The sequence below is a fragment of the Dipodomys spectabilis genome, unplaced genomic scaffold (assembly GCF_019054845.1).
Source record: "Dipodomys spectabilis isolate Male_0828 unplaced genomic scaffold, ASM1905484v1 ptg000328l, whole genome shotgun sequence".
NCBI lineage: Eukaryota > Metazoa > Chordata > Mammalia > Rodentia > Heteromyidae > Dipodomys > Dipodomys spectabilis.
In genome coordinates this window covers 770,424-795,725 of record NW_024871005.1, presented here as the reverse complement: position 1 = coordinate 795,725, position 25,302 = coordinate 770,424, and the positions used below count along the sequence as shown (strand labels likewise).

General features: G+C 39.0%; 1 protein-coding gene across 4 annotated transcripts in view; it reads right to left on the bottom strand.

Moving 5' to 3' along the window:
• Window positions 1-24,387, bottom strand: part of Nbdy (negative regulator of P-body association) — a 38,557-nt gene extending 14,170 nt beyond the window's left edge. Inside the window, exons 1-3 of one of the 4 annotated variants that reach the window (XM_042702530.1) lie at window positions 24,059-24,387; window positions 22,031-22,168; window positions 1,677-2,439 (exon numbers count right to left, since the gene is read on the bottom strand). In XM_042702530.1, the coding sequence (XP_042558464.1) occupies window positions 24,091-24,297 (207 nt within the window). In that variant the 5' untranslated portion in view covers window positions 24,298-24,387 and the 3' untranslated portion in view covers window positions 1,677-2,439; window positions 22,031-22,168; window positions 24,059-24,090. Of the gene's footprint in view, window positions 1-1,676; window positions 2,440-17,141; window positions 17,220-18,940; window positions 18,952-22,025; window positions 22,169-24,058 lie in introns of those variants that run through there. The other 3 variants (XM_042702532.1, XM_042702533.1, XM_042702531.1) reach the window with 3 other exon arrangements.
• Window positions 24,388-25,302: the final 915 nt, after the last annotated feature.

The following is a 25,302-nucleotide window of genomic DNA, read 5'->3' as shown; positions in this document are numbered from 1 at the left end:
ACACACACACACACACACACACACACACACATCCCCCTCTCTGTAAGACTCTCCATAGCACCAGTCCATACACTAGAAAGTGGAATGAGCAACTTCTGCTGTGTTGCTCATAGATCTTCTGTTTCAAACTTTTTTTTTGCAGTGTCAGACTGTGCCTATGGAGCTCACTAAGGATTTTCTCTCTTTTGATAAAGCCCCATTGAGGATTTTTCCTTCCCTATTGCTGTTGCCAAGTATCCACTGTTAAGATTGTTTTACAAAGTTGATGACTGACGTTTCTAGATTTTTCCAAGTATCTGTCTACTATTTACTGTTTTGCTCCAGTACCTGTCCTGGCCTTCTTGGTATCCTTTTCCCTATAACCAGGCATCTGTCTCAATCTCATGTAGACATTGGGACGTGCTGGGTGTGTCTCCAAACCACCATGCTTCCCCTAATGGTGTCCTTTGCTGTTGCAATCACATACAGTTTATCTGATTGTGTGTGTGTGTGTGTGTGTGTGTGTGTGTGTGTGTGTATGTGTGTATGTAACTTTTTTGTATCCTATCTGGAAAACCAGGGCCTAACTTAAGGTTGCAAACATCTGCTTCTATAATTCATTCTAAAAGTTTTTAGTGTATATTTTGTATTTCGGTCTGCTAGATTTTTAAAATTTTGTATATTGTGAGGTAGGGGGTCTAACTTCATTCTTTTACATGTGGCTATCCAGTTCTCACAGCACCGCTTGTTGAAAACATTGTTCTTTCTCCATTAGTCATGGGTCTCTTACCAAAGATTGTATATAAATGTGGGGGCCTATTCCTGGATATTTTTTGGTGCTGGCCCTGAGGCTTGAACTCCTGGCCTAGGCACTGTCCTTGAGCTTTTTTGCTGAAGGCTAGTGCTCTACCACTTGAGTCACAGCTTCACTTTCAGCTTTTCTGGTAGTTAGTTGGAGATGAGTCTCATGGACTTTTCTTCCCCTGGCTTGCATTGAATCTTGATCCTCAGATCTCAGCCTCCTATGTAGCTAGGATTACAGGCATGAGCAATTGGCTCTCAATTTATTCCTGGACTTTTAAGTCTATTTGCTTATTATACCTTTACATGAAGTTTTAAAATTTGGAAATGGGAATCCCCCAATTTTGTCTACTTCAAGATTGTTTTTGCTATTGTGGGTCCCTTGCATTTTCATATTATTTTATGACCACATTGGAAATTTCCTCGAAGAGAGTAACCTGAATTGTGATAGGGATCATTTAACATTGGAATTGGAGAGTACCATCATCTTCAATGTACAAGTCTTCTGATGCAAGAAATGTCTTTCACCAGATTTCATTTTGAGCAAGAAGTCTGTGGTTATATTTGTGATGTTTGGACTTGCTCAATTGTTTTAGAAGTCTAAAGAGATGAATTAAAATCCCTTTGAACAACTACTTAAAGATAGTAATTAATGATTTAATTAAAAATAAAGCACTATAAAGACATCATATTATTTTTAAAGTTAATTGTTTAAATATTTTGATTCTGAGGCCAGGGACTAATTTCAGTGGATTGAGTAAAATGCTCAGATTTCACACCCACTCTATTTACTCTGTAATGTTGGTTTCAATTGATTATGTGAACAAAATTATGTGATTATTTTTATATTAAGATACAAATTATGTTTATATGATATTTTCAGATAAACTATGCACTTAGAAAAACATATGCAGCTTTTATTGTAATTCAGAATACAAGAATTCTCTTTTTCATATCCCTGGCAGACAATTACAACGTACACACATACCATATCCCTGTCTCTAAATCTCTCATTTGGGAACTCAGAAACTATGAAATATTGAAAGCTCTTGAATAAAGTTATGCCATTTTAATTTTTTCCATTCTCATTTGTATAAATGTTTTTCTTAAGTTAAGATATTCTTTATTACTGAGCATTTTAGAAGTAGAAAATTATAAAAACAAGCACATACTGTCTAATTTAGAACAACAGTTAAGATATAGAAGAATATACAATGAAGGTTAATATGATAGGATACATATACCATAGAAAAATTGACAGTAAGTAGAGAGCGTCTTATATATAATATTACCTCTCTCCCCCTTTCTGATATATTCGCACTACAATGAATGAGTACATGGCCATTTGAGAAGGTTTACATTTTGATACTTAGTAAGATTTTTATAGATTTCTAATAAATAGTTACTTGAAATTCATAACTTACTAGATAATAGTCAGCTCTAACACAGCAAGGAAACAAAATTTATTTGAATCTTAATGGATCTGTGGAGTTTTAAAGTTATACAGCAAGAACTGGGCATCACCAAGAGAAGAGCAGTAGTTAGCTGTTGCAGGACCATTTCATGGGTCAGGGCCTTCAGTCTTAAAAATCTACACCTTGATCTTGCCCATGTCCTAGAGTTTGTCCAAATTCAAGAGGTGAAATCACACTCATCAGACTGAAAGATATAAAAAGAGAAGGAAAATGTATTAATTTATGAGAAATGCAATGGTCATACAGATTAGATTATGTCTGTCGAGCAGGCAACATCTTTCTAAGCAGGTTGTGGGACAAGGAAAATTAGAAAAGTTCTTGAAAAACATCACATCAAAAGTACAGGGTGCGAATAACAGATTTATTTGTCACGTGGATCAGATGTTTCTAGCACCATAAGCATAGTACCCCCTGAAAATGACTGGGATGTCTACTTCTATGGATCTTGCCATTCTGAGCTTCTATCACTGATCAACCAATCCCATTGTTCCCCATTATCCTGTGACACATCCTTATACACTTTAGAAATTTCTTAGCTTGCCACCAACCTTTAACTATTTCTAAGTCTTCCCCCATCTCCCCTTAACAAGGCCTTATATTATCTTTTCCCCTTTCCTTACTTCCCTCTCTGAGATAACATCTCATTATGTAGTCCAGGCTGGTTTCTAGTTCACAATCTTCCTGAGCTCTGGGATTATAGACATGTGCCACCCACCCATGTATCTTGATAATTTTTATCAGAATTGACTTACTCCAATATTTGAAGTGCCTCACATTACATTATATGATATCACAATATTGAATCATTCTTCTGTTTAATATCAATTAATAGGATTGCAACTCTTATTTATTAAAAACAATGCATAATGTTAATGTGATATACATTCCAAGTAAGTGTTATAGAAAGAAGGAAAAGACTTTTGCTGGAAAATACCATAAATGCTGGTGCAGAAAACTGCCCTAGAAGGATAGAGTGATTAAGCACTGGGTCTGTGCCTCATGTTTTCCTGGGCCAAAGAATTCCATGACCTCATCTAAGTTTTGTTGGTAAGACTTTCTTGCTATATTATTGACTTTTTGTGATTACTACACTACAAGAAGTTTGAGTGTTTTATGAACAAAAATTTTATGTGAATTTGTCAGGTGCCATGGCTCATACATATAATCTTAGCAACTCAGGAGACTTGATATCTGAGGACTGAGGTTTGAAGACAGTCCAGGCAGAAAAGTCAATTATTTCTGATTAACCTGAAAAAAAGGCAAAAGTGGATTTATGGCTCAAGTGCAAAAGCAGCAGTTGCGAGCAAAAAAGCCAAACAGGAGTGTGTGAGGACCTGAGGTCAAGTTCCAGTACTGGTGTACACACACACACACACACACACACACACACACACACACACACACACACTCACTCACACACAATTTAAAAGATAACAGGCACAGAAATAAGGGAAATAATATAAATGACATAAAGATTGATAATCTCCTTCCTCTAATACCATTCCTATTCTGGGAAGGTCAAAAATGTTAAAAATCTGACCCAAATGATCACAAACAAGACCATACTAAAACTACCAGCACAACTGTGTTTATTGCAGCATTATTTACCATAGCTAAGATATGGAACCAACCCAGATGCCCCTCAGTAGATGAATGGATCAAGAAATGTGATACACACACACACACACACACACACACACACACACAATTTAAAAGATAACAGGCACAGAAATAAGGGAAATAATATAAATGACATAAAGATTGGTAATCTCCTTCCTCTAATACCATTTCTATTCTGGGAAGGTCAAAAATGTTAAAAATCTGACCCAAATGATCACAAACAAGATCATACTAAAGCTACCAGCACAACTGTGTTTATTGCAGCATTATTTACCATAGCTAAGATATGGAACCAACCCAGATGCCCCTCAGTAGATGAATGGATCAAGAAATGTGATACACACACACACACACACACACACACACACACACACCATGGAATTCTATGCCTCCATCAGAAAGAATGACATTACCCCATTTATTAGGAAATGGAAAGACTTGGAAAAAATTATATTAAGTGAAGTAAGCCAGGCCCAAAGAAACATAGGTCCCATGGTTTCCTTTATTTGCAATAACTAGTATATATCTAGGACAAACAGAAAAGGTCAAAACATATGACCAGATAAGATGATGTAAAGCAAAATGAACCCCAAGATAGGGACACAAATATCTTTTTTCTTTCTTGCTATTGTTTCTAACATATTTAAAATGTGCCATTTGATTTTTTTTTTGTTTCTTTATATGTTCCTCCTCCACGGTATAACCCCTGTTCTTACTGTATTTGATGTTGGTACCCTGCATCTTGTATATATGCTTCTCTAATTTGGTGAGGGGAAGGGAAAAAACAAAATGCTTAAATAGGGATACAGGTTGATCCATTGTAACAATGAGGTGCACAAGACACTATGATGGAAAATGAACTTTACAATTTAGGTGGGTGTGGGGAGTGTAGTTGTGGAGGTGGGAGGGAAGGGATGGTAGGGGAAAAACAAAGGAGGCAACAATGCTTGATAGGAAATGTACTCATTACCTTGCTCATGTAACTGTAACCCCTCTGTACAGTATTTTTACAATAAAAAAACATATTAAAAATGTTAAAATCTTGAGCACATAGCTCACAATTTTTCCCTAACTATTATGAACAGATATACTGACAAATATGTACAATTTATTTATTTGCTTCCAAAAAGTACATTCATATAACAGACATTATTAGAGTGGACATAGTTGTGCAGGCCTGTAATTCCAGTGCTCTAAGGACTAAAGCAGGAAGACAGTGAATTTGAAGCCAGCTTGTGCTGCATAGTGACACCCTGTCTACAAAAGAAAAACAACCTACTTTATTCCACAGTACATTGTCCTTATTTAATTGTATGTAATTTACATGAAAAGAAGCATTAATCTTTGCTAAGGACAGCCTTACTGAGAGAGCATTCCCTCTGACTTATCTCCAGCTGGGAAGACAGGACTGTGTCTGGAGCTCATGATTCCTGGCTTTCTGCCTCACCAATGCCAAGTCCCCACCCTGGTGTTCCCTGTGTGGGCAGCCAGCCCAGTTCCCTGGGGATATCCTGCCATTGTGACCCAGCGCCTGAGTCCTGCATCTGCCAGATTTTCACCTATCATGGGAGAGAGAGACACCCCGCCACAGGTGAGGGATCACTATTTACTTTTTTAAAAAACCCCAATACAGTAAAGCTGCAATAAATGAACTGTGATATCTGCCCCCCCCCCCCCCACCAAATCTTTGCTGAGGAGGCTAATAGCTATCTCTCACAGTACCAACTGCAGATTTAACATGCTTTAACATACAACATTATACCACAAGGGTGCACTACAACTTAAGCAATAATTTTCCAATATTTCTCTAAGAGAATTAAGGTTTCTTGCAAATTGTACTCATGAGTGTACAAATTTATTCCCCACTTAATGAATCACAAAGTGAACTAATGTTAAGATTCTAGTCTTTCTTCCATATATGCCAGGGAATGGATCTCAAACTCTACCGATGCTCAAGTCTCTTCTGTAAAATTGAATAGGGTGTGGCTCAACTGACTGAGCACAAGCCTGTGTATAAGATGCTAAAAGAGTGATGAGGTCCTGAGTTCAAGCCCCATTACCAGCACATAATAAAATAAAATGAAATGGTATTTCCATATAACCTACATAAACCCTTAGTCTTCCTATTTAATTCAGATCATTTGTAGATTACCTGTAATACCTAACACAATGTAAATGGTATATAAATAGTTGTTCATGATATTGTTTAGGGAATCACAAGACAAAGAAGTCTCTGAACATCATCAGTACAGGTGAAGCCATCACAGATTAGCTGGTAACAGTACAAACAAGGGGAATTTTTGATCTAGGACTGAGACTGACTGGATCCATTGCTAGAACCTTCAGATATGTGCTCTCTCAAAATGGGTAAAGTAAACCATTCTTCCATCCATGTTTCAAAGAGATCAAGACCTCAAACAAAACTAGGTCTTATCATACCTTAAATTTATAAAGTTGATGAATCTTATTTGGTGTGTGATTTAAGAAATGTACTCATTATCTTGCCCATGTAATTGTAACCCCTCTGTGCAGTATTTTCACTATAAAAAATAAAAATTTTAAAAAAATTAACATAATAGCATATAAATAACTTTTTGTACTGGTACTGGGGCTTGAACTTAGAGCCTGGGCACTGTCCATGAGCTTTTTTGTTCAAGGCTAGCACTTAACCACTTCACCCACAGCTCACTTCTGGCCTTTTTGGTGATTAATTGGGGATAAGAGTTACATAAACTTTCCTGCCTGGGGTGGTCTGGAACTGTGATCCCCAGATCTCAGCCTCCTGAGCAGCTAGGATTATAGGTGTGAACCACAGGCACCCAGATTAACAATTTTAAATGATTCATTCATCTTTAATTCCTTTCTCATGATCACCCACTATTTTCTAGTTCAAAGATGAACTGTATGTTAATCTCTATAAGAGATCTTTGTACAGTATCTTTACAATAAAAAAATATACTAAAAAATAAAATCAGTTTCTAATCCAGGTTTAAAAAAAAGAAGTCTTTGTAAAATTGACACCTATTTTTGCTAAGTAGGTTTAAATTTTCTTTCCAGTCTTGAATTAATGTCATGATTTTGTGTCTGTGGAGGGATTTTTTCGGGGAGGGGGGGGCGGAAATGTGGTGCTAAGGATCAAACACAGGATCTTGCACGATAAGCAAGTGCTCAACCAATTACCTATATACTTATGATGTAGTGTTTGATTCACTAATATTTAAATAATTTAAGTTTTTAAAGGCAAGATTTTTTTATGCCTGTCAGACTTTCATGATGAATGAGGAAGATGTATCCAAATCAAGTCACACATTTTATAAAATTGTGATTTTTGTGTTAACAAAAATTAAATAAAGCCATGTGGTGGTAGCACAAACCTGCAACTGCATCATTTCAGAGGCTGTGCAGAAGAATCATGAGTCCAAAGGCAGTCTGGGCTACATAGAGAGTTTCAGGCCAGTCGTGGCTACTTGGAGAAGCCCTGTCTTTATTTAACCAATATTTTCATAAAATAATTTTCCATTTGATTGTCTGGTTTTTAGACATGATGAAAACTTCAAACATACAACTTACAAAAAATAAAAGAACATTGAATACATAATACAAAGGAAAATATTTTCCCTTTTGGTTTGTATACAATACTTGCAGGTATGAGACAAGTATCTGTATACAATCAAAGCAACTCTGATTATATCTAAAGCAGATTATAACTGCTTAAGTAACTAAAGGTACAGAAAAACAGACAATATTTTCTACAAACTAAGTTGATTGGCACATATATCAATTAACTATGATAAAACAAAAATTCGAGAAAATGTTACAAAATGACCAGCATAATTTTAAATATTTTAAAATTAATATTCTTAGGCTGGGAGCTGGTGACTCAGGGTTGAAATCCTAGCTATTCAGGAGGCTGAGCTCTAAGGATCATAGTTTGAAGCCAACCCAGGGAAGATAGTCTGTAAGACTCTTATCTCCAATTAACCATCAAAAAGAAAAAAAAAATAAAACCAACAACAACAAAAAAAAACAGAAGTGGAGCTTTGGATCAAGTAGTAGAGAGCTTTTCTTGAGCAAAAAAGCTGAGGGACAGCACTCAGGCTCTAAGTTCAAGTCCCAGAATCAGAATACAACAAAATAATTTATATCCTTTAATTTCCCCCAAAGCTTACAGATCTAAAACCAACTCAGACAGCACTCAGAGAAAAGAAAATAATGTGATAATAAATTCATGTGGCCAACATATCAGTAGAAGATACTCATACACATGAATGGCAATTTATAGTCAATACAGATGAATCAGAGAAATTTATTTTTCAAATAGAATAAGGATTAATGTCCATAAAATATACGAGGTGAATGAAATAAGAAACTAGATCTGTGCTATGAGGAAACAGGACAGAGAAAAAAAGGAAGAGGAAGTAATTAATTGCAGATGTTTAAGGAAAACAAAAAAGATGACATGACACTTGGAGGGGAAAGGGGTTGAGGATGTTCTCACTTTTTTTGTCTAGATCCCTGTACTCATTTCTTCCCACATTATCACCTACCTATCTTCCCACCTAAACACTTACCAAAAGTGGTTTTGTGGTTAGTACAGACCAGGAAAGAAGATCCACAGTTTACACGCTACAGAACAGAGGTGGCTCTTCCCATTTAATATTTTCAGTTTTGATTTTTAGTTTTGCCTCAAAATATTTAACTGTTATTCTACTTGTAGGAACAAAATTAATATTGGAAGAGTATGTCAAACTTTGACTCTTCACTTCAAAGAATCCATAGGAGAGTTACAACAACTGCAATCTCCTAGGAGGTCAACTTTCAAGTTGATCATCAAGCTCCATAAATTCTCAATGTGGCCTTTACTTCTGGGAATGTGCAAGCAGAGAGAGAAGTCATTCAGCATGCACTGTGGAAAGCACCAGGGTTTTTGCAGCACACTGCTTTCCAGGCACTTAATGCATGAGGAAGTTATGAAACCCTCACAGACAGATCATTATTTGGTTTCCAAACTGTCCCTGTACAAAGGCTCTCTGCTCCTTGAGTTGGCCTATCTGCATGGACACTCTGAATGTAATGGCTTAACTTACCTTCCAACTTCTCACTTTATTTACAGGGTCATTAATGTATGGTTGCCAGAGGTCAGACTGAGAAGTCAAAGATCTGTCTGGTGCCAACTCACCCCACCCCCAACCAACTCCAAAGATATCCCTCCACTCCAAAGATATTCCTCCACTGCTCTTACTTCAACTTCCTCACCCAAGGATTAAAACATGGAAAAGCCAGGCATTGGTGGCTCATGTCTGAAATCCTAACTACTCAGGAGGTTAAGATCTGAAGAACTCAGTACAAAGCCAGCCCCAACAGAAAAATCTGAGACTCTGATTTCCAATTAATCACCAAAAAGCCAGAAGTGGAGCTGTGGCTCAAGTAGTAGTATGCCAGCCTGAAGGGAAAAAGCTGAGGGCGACAGTCCTAGCCCTGAGTTTAAGCTCCAGATATGTGCATGTGTGCACACACAGACACATTCACGAAGGGATTCAGATAAACTAAGCGACAGAAGAGACCTGTTACTGGGTACAACTGAAGCCTGCCAGCCTACCAGCCTGCCTAGCAATTCCTGTCTAACAATTCCCATGTGTAGGATGACTGAGATCTCAATTTGTAAGCCAACTGAATGCATAGCTGTGAACACACCAATGTCATTCTAGGGAAAGCCACCTATGAATCTTGTCTTTTGAGGCCTACCCACCAGAAACAAATGTGTGCCCAGGGTCTTTTACATGAGGTAGATACTACTGGGAGGTCTTGGGTGGTCCCTTCTGACTTCCCTGGACTTGCAGAATGGTTCAAACATTTCTATAGCCCTGATGGTCCAGGGTGCTTTCACCCGTCTATGGTCATTGCACTGCAAGAGTTTGCTGCTTGAACAGGGGGAAGGAGAGTAGTGGAGGGGAGGGAAGTAAACTGCATACAAGCAAGGGGCCTACATCCTTGTCTAGGAGGCATGTGCTGCTTCATAGAAGAATATGCAATCTCCTTACCTGATCTGGTTCATGGGATTGCTTTCTAGCTAGTGGTCTGTGCACAAGCACCCATACTAACAGGTCACTCCAGGGTAAACTTGGTTACTCTTGCAAGTATGTCCTCAGAATGACCAAGAGGATGAAGGTGCCTAGCTGAAGGTGAGGTAGGGGCTCTGTAACTGGTATTTTTCAGGCCACAAAAGGCAAGGTGGGCCTATAATGAGATACAGGAAGCTATCAAAAGTCTTCCAACAAAAAAAAGCCCAGGACCAGATGGATTCACAGCAGAATTCTATAAGACCTTTAAACAAGAACTAATACCCATACTCCTCAAGCTCTTCAGAGAAACAGAGAAGGAAGGAGCTATCCCAAACTCATTCTACGAAGCCAATATCACACTCATCCCCAAACCAGGCAAAGACCCAACCAAAAAAGGAGAATTACAGGCCAATTTCCTTGATGAACACAGATGCAAAGATCCTTAACAAGATTCTAGCTAACAGAATCCAGAAACACATAAAAAAAATAATACACTATGACCAGGTAGGCTTCATCCCAGAGACACAGGGATGGTTTAACAAACGTAAGTCAATAAATGTAATCCAACATATCAACAGAGCCAAGGTGAAGAATCACATGATTATCGCCACAGATGCAGAAAAGGCCTTCGATAAAATTCAACATTCATTCATGCTAAAAGCTCTGGAGAAAATAGGAATAGAAGGAACATTTCTAAAAACAATAAAAGCCATTTATGACAGACCAATAGCCAATATTATACTTAATGGGGAAAAGCTACAACCAATTCTCCTAAAATCAGGAACAAGGCAAGGATGCCCACTGTCTCCACTCCTCTTCAATATAGTCTTAGAACCCTTAGCCAGGGCAATAAGGCAAGAAAAAGACATTAAAGGGATCCGCATAGGGAAAGAAGAAGTTAAACTATCCCTTTTTGCAGACGACATGATACTATACCTCCACGATCCCAAAAAATCCATCCCCAAACTCTTAGAAATCATAAATCACTTCGGCAAAATAGCAGGATACAAAATAAACCCACAAAAATCAGTTGCCTTCCTATACACTGATAACGCACAGGAAGAGAGGGAAATAAAGGGAGCAACCCCACTCACAATAACCTCACAAAAAATAAAATATTTAGGAATTAACCTAACCAAAGATGTAAAAGAACTATTTAATGAGAACTATAAAAAGTTAAAGAAAGAAACTGCAGAAGACACTAGGAAATGGAAAGACCTCCCATGCTCCTGGATAGGCCGACTTAATATAGTAAAGATGGTAATACTTCCAAAACTAATATACAAATTCAATGCAATTCCTATTAAAATCCCAATGACGTACATCACTGAAATACAGAAAACAGTCCAAAAATTTATATGGAACAACAAAAGACCTAGAATAGCCAAAACAATTCTAGGGGATAAAGACAATATGGGAGGGCTATCCATGCCGAACTTCAAACTCTACTACAGAGCTATAATCACAAAGACAGCATGGTACTGGCACAAAAACAGACCCGAAGACCAATGGAACAGAATAGAAGATCCAGATATAAATCCACAGGCCTACAGCCAGCTGATATTCGACAAAGGAGCCAAAGACATACAATGGAAGAAACACAGCCTCTTCAACCGCTGGTGCTGGGAAAACTGGGCAGCCACATGCAGAAAACTAAAAGTGGACCCCAGCCTATCACCATGCACCAACATCAACTCAAAATGGATTAAAGACCTTAACATTAAACCTGAATCTCTGAAACTACTGCAGGACAGAGTAGGAGAGACACTTGAACTAATAGGCACAGGAAGGAACTTCCTGGACAGAGTCCCAGGGTCACAACAAGTTGGAGAGAGACTCGACAAATGGGACTACCTTAAAATAAAAAGCTTCTGCACAGCTAAATCTATCGCAACTAAGCTAGAAAGACAACCAACTAATTGGGAAAAAATATTTACCAGCAATATATCAGACAAGGGGTTAACATCCTGTATATACAGGGAACTCAAGAAACTAATCCCTCCCAAACCTAACAAACCAATTACTAAATGGGCAAGGGAACTAAAGAGGGACTTCTCAAATGAAGAAATAAAAATGGCAAAGAAACACATCATCCCTGGTGGTGAAGGAAATGCAAATAAAGACAACCCTGAGATACCACCTTACCCCAGTCAGAATGTCCCACATCCACAAATCAGCCAACAACAAATGCTGGAGGGGATGTGAAGAAAGAGGAACCCTATTACACTGCTGGTGGGAATGTACACTTATACAACCACTTTGGAAAGCAGTCTGGAGGGTCCTTAGAAAGTTAAAGATTGACCTCCCTTACGACCCAGTCATACCACTTCTAGGCATCTACCCTGAACAACAGGAACCAAAATACACAAGGACACGTGCACCTCCATGTTTATTGCAGCACTGTTCACAATAGCTAGGATATGGAAACAAACTAGATGCCCCACCACAGATGAATGGATCCAAAAATTGTTGTATCTATACACAATGGAGTATTATGCAGCCATTAGAAATGACAAAATAATGGCATTTGCAGGGAAATGGATGGAGCTAGAAGGAATCATGTTGAGCGAGGTTAGCCAAGAACAAAGAGACAAACGGTACATGGTCTCCCTGATAAGTGGATGCTAAATCCAAAATGTTAGGTGATATGACAAAACTAACAGGACTTAAGAAACAAAGAACTCCCGCTCATCTGGTTGAACCACTACTAAATATCCCCATCCTGCTGATCACATATATGGTATATAACATGCGAACACCGTTATATATTACAGACTGTGATAGACAATTTGCTCCAGGAAAGTTAGAATGAACTTGTGACTTTAAATGAGCATCATTATTCCACAATACTGTGAATTTCCGGAAATTATGTAATCACTTAATCACAATCAAAAAAAAAAAAGAACCTCGGGGAAGGGAGGGAGGGAGGGGATGGTAGGGGGAAAACAATGGAGGGGGTAACAATGTTCAAGAGGAAGTGTACTCATTACCTCACTCATGCAACTGTAACCCTCTGTATAGTATCTTTACAATTAAAAAAAAAAAAAGGCAAGGTGGGGCTAGGGAAAGAGGCGACTGTCTTTTGTAAAGCCACAGGGTCATCCATCAGAAATGGTACCTGAAAATCCCAGGCAGGAGGAGGGATAGTTCCCTTCTGTCAAGTACCAGACTGAGTGAACTAAGGACAAGTTAGGGTTTCCCTGACAACAGATCAGAGGAAAGATTGCTTGCCAGCAGGCCTCAGGGGAGAGCAGGATTTCCAGAGGCCCTGAGACAGCATAGGCAGTAGCAGCAGCAATATGACTCAGCTTAGGAAGTGGAACTTCCTATCAGCCACTGGGAATAAATACTCTTTTCTCTGAACCTGTCCATGTTCCTTGACTCCTGCTCTTCTAAGAAGGAAAAGGCAAATGACACACCATCTAGCTCTCTGTGATTCCCCAGGAGAATTTAAACGATAGGTCAGTTTTCCACAGCAGAAGAGGCTAGTCACAGTGCTGGCTTGCTCATCATTTTGCTATTGGACTGGGGATTCAGCTAGAGGCCATACTACCTTGGGCTGCCACACCCAAGCAGCCAGCAAAGGCCAGCCCATTCAGCCACAGGTTGGTAGGCCAAGAGTGTGTGCTTCACAGGAGGCACCAAGCAGCCACAAAACATTGAAGAGACTTGTGACCTCTATGAAGAGCACTTCTTCGGTCCTTACTATGCCCTCTGTCCAAATGAACAGGGCTATTTAGGAGGTAGAAAAACATGAGCAGAAGAAGGAAGAATAAGGGAAAGAGGAAGAAGTAACTAAAGAGGAAGAGGAGAGAAAAGAGGAAGATTTGGCAGACTCATGCCAGACTCATGCCAGTCCTAGTTCTAGATGGATTTATTCCTGTGACTCTTTTCTAGACAGTAACCTATACAAGGAATGAGAATCAACACAAGTTGCTTGGTTTCTGGGGATGGCCCTTTGGTGCATTCAAGGACTCTGAGTGTGCCCTACAGATGGCAAAGAGTGAGGTTAATCTTGCCCTTGACCTTAATACATTCCAATAGGCCAGAGATCTCTAAATTCCCAAGGTCAATTTTATTACAATTTAAGAAAAGCAAAAGTCATCCAGGCACTGGTGGCTCATGCCTGTAATTCTAGCTATTCAGGAGGCGAAGATCTGAGGACCATGGTTCGAAGTCAGGCCTGGCAGGAAAGTTCACAAGACTCTTAACTCCAACTAACCAGCAAATGACAGAAATGGAGCTGTGGCTCAAGTGAGTGTCAGCCTTGAGTGAAAATGCTAAAAAACAGTGCACAAGCCCTGAGTTCAAGTTCCAGGATCACAACACACACACACACACACACACACACACACACACACACACACACACACGCACGCATGCACACATGCACACACACACAGAACAAACCTAACAAAACCAAATTAATACTGTTCTGCACTCTATTTCTATTTCACATTCACAACCAACCAAATAGAATTAGGCTATACTGAAATCTCAACATGCAGCTACCACTTGTTTTTTCAGGTTTTTTTTTTTTTTTTTTTTTTTTTTTTTTGCCAGTCCTGGGGCTTGAACTCAGGGCCTGGGCCTGGGCACTGTCCCTCAGCTCTTCAGCTCAAGGTTAGCACACTACCAGTTGAGCCACAGTGCCACTTCCAATTTTTTCTGCTTATGTGGTGCTGAAGAATCGAACCCAGGGCCTCATGCATTCAAGGGAATCACTCTACCACTGAGCCACCTTCCCAGCCCTGTCCCTGAGCTTCTTTTGCTCAAGACTAGCCCTCTACCACTTGAGCCACAGCACTACTTCCAGGTTTTCTGTTTATGTGGTACTGAGGAATTGAACTCAGGGATTACGGAATATCTGGCAAACACTCTACCACTAAGCCATATTCCCAGCCCTGGTTTTTTTTTGTATATGCAAATTTGGACACAGAAATAACAGAAAAGTCATAATTCTTGATGCTGAAGACAGGGAATGAGAGTAAAATTTCCAGAAGCTATAACAGATAAGTAGGTCTTTAATAAAAGAAGTCTGTGAGGTAGCCAAGGTTATAAAGATATTAGCAAGCCAAATGAACAAAGAAATGTTTATGAAATAACACTTAAGTTCCAGAAGACTCTAGTGGCATATAAAATAAAACTTTTTTTTTTAAAAAAACTCATTTGTGATCATTTAGGTAAATGCCCAAAATTGGGATTGCTGGGTCATAGGGGAGCTCTATGTGGAGTCTTTTGAGGAACCTCCATACTACTTTCCAAAGTGGTTGAACAAGTTTACACTCCCACCAACAATGCAGTAAGGTTCCCTTCTGTCCAAATCCCCTCCAGCATCTGTTGTTATTAGAGTTCTTGATTATAGCCATTCTAACTGTGGTGATGTGGTATCACAATGTTGTTTTGATTTGCATTTCTTTTATGGCTAGGGAGGTTGAGCATTTCTTCATATGTCTATTGGCCATCCTTCTTTCCTCTTCAGAGAAGTTTCTCTTTAAGTCTTTAGCCCACTTATTTATTAGGCAGTTGTTTCTTTGAGGTCAAGACCATACTAAAGCTACCAGCACAACTATGTTTATTGCAGCACTATTTACCATAGCTAAGATATGGAACCAAACCAGATGCCCCTCAGTAGATGAATGGATCAAGAAAATGTGGTATATATACACAATGGAATTCTATGCCTCCATCAGAAAGAATAGCATTGCCCCATTTGTTAGGAAATGAAAAGACTTGGAAAAAATTATATTAAGTGAAGTAAACTAGGCCCAAAGAAACATAGATCCCATGGTTTCCCTTATTTGCAATAACTAGTATATGTCTGAGACAAGCAGAAAAGGTCAGATAAGTTGATATTAGGTGAAATGAACCCCAAGATAAGTATTCAAGTGTTTTTCTATCATGTGATTGTTTCTAACATGTTTATAAGATGATTTCTTTGTTGCTTTGTATGTCCCTCCCCCACAGTATAACCCCTGCTTTCACTGTATTTGATGTTGGTATAATTTGTGGAGGAGAAGAGAAAAAACAAATCGCTTAAATAGGGATACAGGTGGACCCATTGCAACAATGAGATGTACAAGTCATGTCAAAAAATGAACTTTACAACTTTGGCCGGGGAGGGGCGGGGGGAAGGGAAGCAAAGGAGGAGGCAACAATGCTTGATAAGAAATGTACTCATTATCTTGCCCATGTAATTGTAACCCCTCTGTACGGTACTTTCACAATTAAAAAAAAAAAACTCATATATTTCCAGGCACCGGTGTCTCATGCCTATAATCCTAGCTACTCAGGAGGCTGAGATCTGAGGATCACAATTCAAAGCCACCCTGGGTAGGAAAGTCTGTGAGACTCTTATCTCTAATTAGCCATCAAAATGGGAAGAGGAACACTTTTGCTTAAGTGGTAGAGTGCTAGCCATAAGCAAAAAAGCTGAAGGACAGTGTCCAGATCTTGAGTTCGAGCCCCAGGACCATCAACAACAAAAAAGTAAAGTTCATGTATAGTTGGTGATATGTCAGGATTAATGGCAACAGACAAGGCTTAACTAAGAGACATACTATAGAGAATCTTTCAAGCCATGCTAAGGCCATAATAGAAAGCAGAAAATCATAAAAGGATTTAAGTAGGGAAATGATAGGGTTAGATAGAATATTTATTTTATGAAAGTCTTTCTAAAGGCTGTGAGCAGGACAGCTATTAGAAAAATATGATGGTTTAATACAGAAATGTTGAAAGTCTAAACCATAGTAGAGGAAGGCTTTGAGAATAGAAAAGAAAAGAAAAGAAAAGGAATATTCATTAGGACCTGGCAACAGATTAGATAGTGGAGGTGTGAGACAGGAGAAACATGGCATGATACCCTGCTGTCATAAGAATAAAGACATCTGTGATGATTCAGTTTTGGACATGTTCAATGTAAAGTCTCTTTAAGGCATCCAGAGTCAGCAGAGGATGAGTCTGTAGCCTGGCATAAAGTCTTCAAGTTTAGGAGTTGTATGTATGTAGGAATGTGTATATTTGTAGATAATATATAGTGTATGCAGAGAACTAATACAGATAATTGAGCACACATGTATACATATAGATATAAATGCATATATGCATATATCTATATATGTGCATGTATGTTTAACTCAGAACAGTGAGTGAGCTTATTAAGCAGAAGTAATAAAACAGAGAGAAGCCAAGTACAGTGCACACTTGCAACCCTAGCACTTGGGAGGTGGTAGCAAGAGAATCATGAGTGTGATGCCAGACAGGGCTACACAGCAAGACTTGCCTGAAAAAAAGAATAAGGCAAGGGGATTCAGGACCCACCATGTACAAAGATCCAAGGAGAGGGGGTAGTATGCATTCATTAAAAAAAAAAAGGTAGTGAGAAACAACAGTCACATATATAAAGGGGGAGTGAGAAGAATGTTACAGAAAAGAAAGCTATTCACTGCATCTGAACATCAGAGTGACCACAAAGCATTTCTACTTAAAACTTCTCATCATTTTCATTCTTTCTTGTCTGTTCCTCTGGTTGGATTTACTCTTTCTTAACTATTTTAGTACCTAGTTGACTGTATTATAGCTGTAAAATTAAAGAGATTAAAAAGCACTTTGAAATTGAGCTCTGGTGGCTCACAACTCTAATGTAGCTATTTAGGAGGCTGAGATTTGAAGGACTGTGGTTTGAAGCCAGCCTGGGCAGAAAAATTGAAACGTTTCCATCTTTAATAAATGAACAAAATTTGGAATTGGAGACATCACTCAAATGATAGGGCACCAATCACAAACAAGAATGACAAGGAGGCTGGGTGCTGGTGGCTCATGCCTGTAATCCTAGCTACTTAGGAGGCTGAGATTTGAGAATCACAGTTCAAAGCCAGCCCAGGCAGGAAAGTCTGTGAGACTCTTATCTCCAAATAACTGCCAGAAAACCGGAAGTGGTGCTGTGCCTCAAATGGTAGAGTGCTAGCCTTGAGCTGAAGAGCTGAGGGACAGTGCCCACGTCCAGAGTTCAAGTCCCATGACCGACAGGAGAAAAAAAAAAGAATGACAAGCAAGCATTAGCCCTGAGTTGAAGCCCCACTACCACCAAAAAAATAAAAGAAAAAGAAGAAACAAATAAAGAAATTCATAATGAAATAAAATGTGTTGCAATTTGTCAAAGCTGAGTGGTGAAGTATGGAGGAAAATATAAAGTGAATGTCTGTAAATGTATAGCTACAAATGCTGATTGATACAGACATGTGGTTCCTGGTATCTCAAATATCCAAGAGCAGCATTTGGGTTGGGGATGGGGCTTTTTAAAATGTTAAACATTCTGGGTAAGATTCTGAAGAAAATGTAAGATCTTATTTTGGTTTTCATTGGAGTTGTATTCCTGAAAAATCAGGGTACATTAAAACTTGCTTATATGTACTTAAAATGGAATTAATACAAATTGATTTGCCTATATAAGCTTACAACAGGATATTAAAAAATGTTTGGGATATAGAAACATTCCTCATTGCATGGACTAGTCCACATATTGCAGGACTAAATTTATAAACAAGCACAAGCACAATATGCCAAGAAGCCCTGCAATCACTATGCTGAACACATTTCACAAATTTTTAAACCATACCCCCAGGAGTGTAGCACCTCCATTGAAAACCACTACTAGTCACATCCAAAGGAGAAAAGAAATAATACTGTTATGACTGTAACTGCCTCTAACAAGCAGGACTATTTCTTTCTTAGTTATAAATTCTTTCCTCCTACATCATCACTCCTCTTTTTCTTATTTTCAACCAATATATTTGAACATTTTTCTACCAACATTTTTAATTTTTAATTTTTTTTGCCAGTCTGGGAACTTGAACTCAGGGCCTGGACACTGTCCCTAGAGCCTCTTTGTGCTCAAGGTTAGTGCTCTACCACTTGAGCCACAGTACCACTTCTAGCTTTTTTGGGGGAGGGGGGCGGGGGTCTGGTCGTGGGGCCTGAACTCTGGGCCTGGGTGCTGTCCCTCAGCTCTTCAGCTCAAGGCTAGCGCTCTACCACTTGAGAACCATTGCGCCACTTCTGGTTTTTTTCTTTTTGCTTATGTGGTGCTGAGGAATAGAACCCAGGGCCTCATGCATGCAAGGCAAGCTCTCAACCACTGAGCCACCTTCCCAGCCCACTTCTAGCTTTTTCTGAGTAGTTTATTAGAGATAAGAATCTCATGAATTTTTCTTCCCAGGCTTGATCTGAACCATGATCCTCAGCCTCTTGAGTAGCTAGGATTACAGGTGTGAGCCACCAATGTACAGCTCCTGCCAATACTTTTTATATCCCTTGGCTGCTAGTTTTTATACTATCTAATTTTTATCTTTCCTACTCATCTATTTCCTACACATGGTATGCATTAGCTAGTCTCACTGTGCTAATTACTTTTTGACCCATTACAATCCAGCTGACTTAGTGAACAAATAAATGAATAGTTTTCAACACTGCACCCTTTACCTTTACCATATATGACATTACTGCTTAAAATACAGCATCAAACATCCAAGTTCTCCTTTCATCCTATTTCTTCTCTCTCTAGGCAGTCTTTAAAAGTTGGCTAGCCCCTGAATTCTCTACAGCTCATCATTGTTTCTGTATTTTTGGAGTATTTAATTAACTCTTCTGGTTTCAACTAGCATCTCTACTTGCTTCTTAATTGAATTATCTGGCCAAAACTTCTACACTCTCAGATCCTTTACCTGCTTACCAGGAGCCCCTACCTAGCTATCTTGGTTAAAATATTAATAACCTATTCTTGTATTCTATATCTCAGATAAATGTTTTTACTTAATACTGGAGCCAGAAATTTGAAACCAATCCTTTTTACTCTGTTTCTCTTACAAGATCCATCTTCTGGCAAGTTTCTTTGGCTAGGCCATCGTCCCCAGCCAGTAATTTAATCAAACACTAATATAGGTGTTGCTGTGAAGCTGTCATGTAGATATAATTAACATATATAATTTGTTGACCTTGGAGTGATTTTCCTAGATAATCTATGTCAGCCTTAAACTTACCACAGCACACAGTTTTCATATACATGCTCTAGCTTATTATAGTGCTAGCTTTTTCTCTCTGCTCGAAGAAGCTATATGATTTGTAGATTTAGGCACCATCACATACACCCCTTCCCCAAACAGACTATCTTGAACTCAAAAATTTTGGTCATGATATTCTCACTATTTAACATTCTCTCTTATTTGCCCCTTTACCATACTTACTTTATATAAAGACTCCTTTTTGAATGACTCAGCTCACACACTGATCTACCTAAGAAATCACTCTTGGTACTTTTAATCTATGTGATATATAGTTTCTTATGTTCTCTTATGTAGTTTGTGCTAATCTTTACCAGTATAATTTATCAGACCAGTTTATAAAGGTCTTGAGTGAGTTAGCTATCTTGTTTTTGTAATCTTGGCACCTAGAAAAATGCTTAGAATTTAATTTGATTGGTTGAATGAACAAATGGATGATCATATACTAGATATCAGGTTATGGCTGGCTGTTATAGTGAAATCTGTAGTAGAATCTAAGGATCAGATCAGCCAAAGATGTCCATACCATAATTCTCAGAACCTGTGATTATATTATTTTACAAAAGAAGGGGAATTTTGCCACTGTGATTAGGTTAAGGATTTAGGAAGGGAGAAGCCCTGTTGGCATTACTTGGCTAGCATACTCTAATTACACATGTACTTTAAAAAACAGAGGACGTTTTCCTGGCTGACACTGAAAGAGATATGAGGGGAAAAAGGAAATTCTAATTCTAAGTTTAAGAGGAACTGATTTTCGTGTTGGCTTTAAAGATAGTAAAAGAGGTACCACAAACCAAAGAATCAGTAGGCAGCCTCTAGAAGCTGAGAAAAGCAGACAGCTAGTCTCTAGCCAAAAAAACAGGGGTCTTAGAACTACAGCTACAATTAAAAGAATGTTGTCAGCAGCTGATTGAGCAGGACATAGAATTTCCCCTAGAGCCTAAGAAATAAAGCCAACCAACTCTTTTAACTTCACCCAGGACTTTTGACCTCTATCAGTATAAAATAAATGTGTTAATTTGAGCTCTTGAATTTGTAATAAATTTATTATGGTAGCAATAGAAAACCAATCAAGAATTCACACAAGAAAAGCTGGGGTAGTTCTAAAGAGAGACAAAGTACGTAGGTGATATGACAGCAGGTTAAGGAAGTAGAATTATTGAGAAAAGAATTTGCCAGGTGCTGCTATCTTACAACCTGTAATTCTAGCTACTTAGTAGGCTGAGATCCAGAAGACCATAGTGTGAAGCTACCCCAGGCAGAAGAGATCCAGCCAAAAGCTGGGCTAAAGATGTGGTTCAACTAGCAGAGTGCCCACTGAACAAGCAAGCTTGAGCAAGCACAAAAACCCTGAGTTCAGGTTCAAACCACAATACCAGAAGAGAGAGGACAGACAAAGAGAGAGACAAAGACAGAGAACCAAGTTTCTTTTGCTAGTACCAGGGCTTAAACTCATTGCCTTGTACTCTCACTCAACTTATTCACTCACAGCTGACAATCTACCATTTGAGCCATACCTCCAGCTTAGATTTTTGCTGGTTATTTTAGAGATGGAGTTTCTTGAACTTTTCTTCTCAGCCTGGTGTCAAACCAAGAGGATTATAGGCATGACCTACCATCATTGCTCAAATTAACCTCTTAAAAGTGATCAATCTGAGGCAGTCCAGGCCAAAAAGTCCAAGAGACTATCTTTAATTAACTAGCAAAATGCTGGGCTCAAGGTTTGGCTCAAGTAGTAGAGCACTAGCTGTTAGCAATAAAGGTAAGCAAGTGCTTGAAGCCCTGAGTTCAAGCCCTTTGTAAGAGCACAGAAAAAGAAACTTATTTTACAGTAACAACATAAGCTTTAAGGGAGCAAAAAGTAACTAAAAGTATCACCTTGCAGATTACACTATCCCTAGGTGTCAATGCTATGATATCATATAGGAAAAGATTAAATTTTTTCATTAGTGCTAACTTTTTGGTTACTTGGCTCGTCATATTTAATGTGTCAAAATTCCTCCTCATCAAAGCACAATTTTCACAAAGACATTACCTTTAAAATCACAACCTCCAAGCGTAGAACATCAGAAAAAGCAGAGTAGCATTGTAAATTAATCTTCATTGTCTTCACCAGGTAAATTATTTTACAAATGCACCAGGGAAATGGAGTCATACTGCAATCCCTCAAAAACTGAAAAATAATAAAAGGTGAAATCATTTTTTTCTGTTACAGTTCATCTCTTTTTCCAGTGACCTCTCCAAATCCTCCTGCTGTACTCTTTCCCCATTTTCATGATATATTTCTATAAGATGGTTGTTACATTAGAAAGTGTGTAGTTCCTTATAGAATCTGAAACCAAACATCCTGAATTCAAATCTCATTTCAGCTACATGGTATACTATAATTTGTGGCAAGTTATAACCTTCTCTTGGTCTACACCAACCTCATTGGTCGAGTTGTGATTAAATAAATTAAAGCATGTGAAACCCATTAGGACAGTTTCTCACACATACAAACATCTTCAACAAATATTGGCTACTAACAATTTTCAATGATTAGAATCACTACGGAAAAATCATATGGCTCCTGCACATCTTCAGCTAAAGAACCTGATCCGATTTCTAGGCTCTCCCTAGATCCTGCACCAACACACCCAATTAACACTTTTGATAGAGGTAATACTTAGGGGACTAAAGCTCTGTGGAATGAAAAGGATTTCTTTTTTTTTTTTTGGGGGGGGGTCCAGTTGTGGGCCTGAACTCAGGGCCTGGGTGCTGTCCCTCAGTTCTTGAGCTCAAGGCTAGCGCTCTACCACTTGAGCCACAGTGCCACTTCCGGCTTTTTCTGCTTATGTGGTGCTGAGGAATCGAACCCAGGGCCTCATGAATGCAAGGCAAGCACTCTACCACTGAGCCACCTTCCCAGTCCCTGAAAAGGATTTCTTTTCTTGAACACTAATATCCAGGGCCTCCATGGTTGCCAATGTTATCTCCCTATTCACTGACTCTTTTACTCAGAATACCTATTTCACTTTTTTTTTTTTTTTTTTTTGCTTTGTACTAAGCCTTGGTCATCTATCCTCTACACCTTCAAGAACAAGAATGTTGACCTATTGCAAGAACTCCATAAATGTTTACTGTGAGGATACACAACATCTCTCCTTTGGATTGTAAAGATCTGAGACTGAGGTCAAATTTCATTTATTTCATATTCCATGAAGCTCACTTAAATAGGGGGTTGCTTTTCTGATAGTAAGAACTAGATTTCTAAAACACAAATAATACTCCTTACTTGAAAGTATTGTATGCTTTTTTTACTGCATAATTCTTAGTATAACACTCTCTCTTCATCCCCTAGTCCTCAAAGATTCACAATGAAAACCAGGCAGTTTTCAGAACAAGCCTGACTTAGGGCTTTTGTTCCGGTAACTCTAGGCCTAAAAAAACAATCATCCCCCTCAAATGACACATACCACTCAACCTTTAAGGTGCACCCAAATTCCTTCTTTCTCTTTGATAGCAATGACTTGGCCCATCCTCTCTGCTTCCTAAATACCTTGAACAAGCAAATGTTATGTCTCTTGGGTTTGATGATCACTTTTAGCCCTTTTTTCTTATTAAACTTTCTCACCTTTAGACAGACTCCCCCCTTAGCACAGTGCTGGGCACAGACATTAGGCTCTTCAATGCGTCGTCACCGATCTTGATCTAAGCGTTTTTAATGGAAAAATTTCAAATGTACACAAAAGTATACACTTCTCTCAGCTTAAATTTATCAAGTCATGATCATATTATGTCTTCAGCCTTGACCCATCCCCTCAAACAAATCAAAATATCCGTCTATTTCTTTAAAAAATATAACCACAATATTCACATCTAAAAATGTCAAAAGTTATTATTTGGTGTCACTACATACCATCATTTCACTAAGGATATTTTGTGAAAGCTTATTTAAGACCCTGTATGTTCTTTCTCCTATTTTGAAATTGTGGAAACAGGACCGGGGAAAGAGATCTGGGGAAAATGCATAATTAAGTTTCAGAGAGCCTGGATGTCCCAGATGAGAACCAAAGAGTCTGACCTGGTGTAGGGTAGGGGGGGGAATACATTTCACTACTTCTCCGGAGGAGGAGGGTGCGACTTCAGGCCGGCTGGTGCGGGAGGAGGTGCGGAGGGGAGTGCTGTACTACCTCCGATGGGAGTTCCTTCTGGATAATCCCACCGCGGCGCGAGGAGGCAGCGCTTTTTTGGAGGCTTGGCTTCCCGCGTGTTTCCAGGAGGGAGCGCAGAGCCCCCGGAGGCACAAGGTTGGTCCCCCATATGTGTGATAGGAGCTGGGCTGCAGCTTTCTCCGGTGGGCCCTGGCAAGGCCGACAGATCTGAGATGGCGGCGGATCCCCTCCAGGCACTGGGCTGGCTTCCTCCTGGTTTCGCTCTTGCCGTATTTCCTGTATCCTGAGACGTACATCCCCTCTCCGCCTCCACAGCGCCCGCCCTGCTCCATACCCCATCCCAGTATAACCTTTCGGCGAGGATGGGACTTTCAAAAGAGAAAGAAAGTAGAGAAAGGAAAAGAACAGAAAGCGTTATGTTTATAACAGGATGTTTCCCTACAGTGCCCCGCCTGCCAGTGTAATTAAATCTACGGAGAGGTTTTCTCCATCCTAGGCAAGAAATTCCAGTTTGCCTCTGAAATTGTCAGCTCCACAGGAATGTGTGTGAGCATCGCTCGGGTTGGAAAAAGGAAAGAATTAAATAGTTGGCACAAGATATTTACAGATAGACAACAACAAAACCAGGCAACTCGGTGCAACCATTTCCAAAGCAGTATACAAACATACTGACTAATGAAAGGAAGAGCATACTGGCTGTGGAAACTGAATGCAGAAAATGTTACCAAAGCCAGGGTCCTCCCTCCTCCCCCCCCCCTGCTTTTCTCCAGTGTTGGTCATCTTTGAAGACTAACCCTATTTCTTTTCACTTAGCAACCACAAAGAACTCTCTCAAACCTAACAGCTGATGACTGCTCCATGCTTCAATTGGAAACTTTTCTTCCTTACAACTGTGGAACATAATGACTCATCTTACTCGTGTGTTAAATTCTTTAGTGTATGCATTGTAGTGTATAAGTAATGTATAAGCTCAGAAAAAAAAAATCAGCAGAAGCTACAATGTGCCTTACAAGAAAAAATATTTTAGACTTCGTAAACTATCATTATTCAGCCTTTCTGTGCCCCTTTACCTGTGGATCCAACTAGACCATAATTTAACAGCATCAATCATTAATATCAAAAGAGAATTTACTTTTAATAAACCATACTGCTT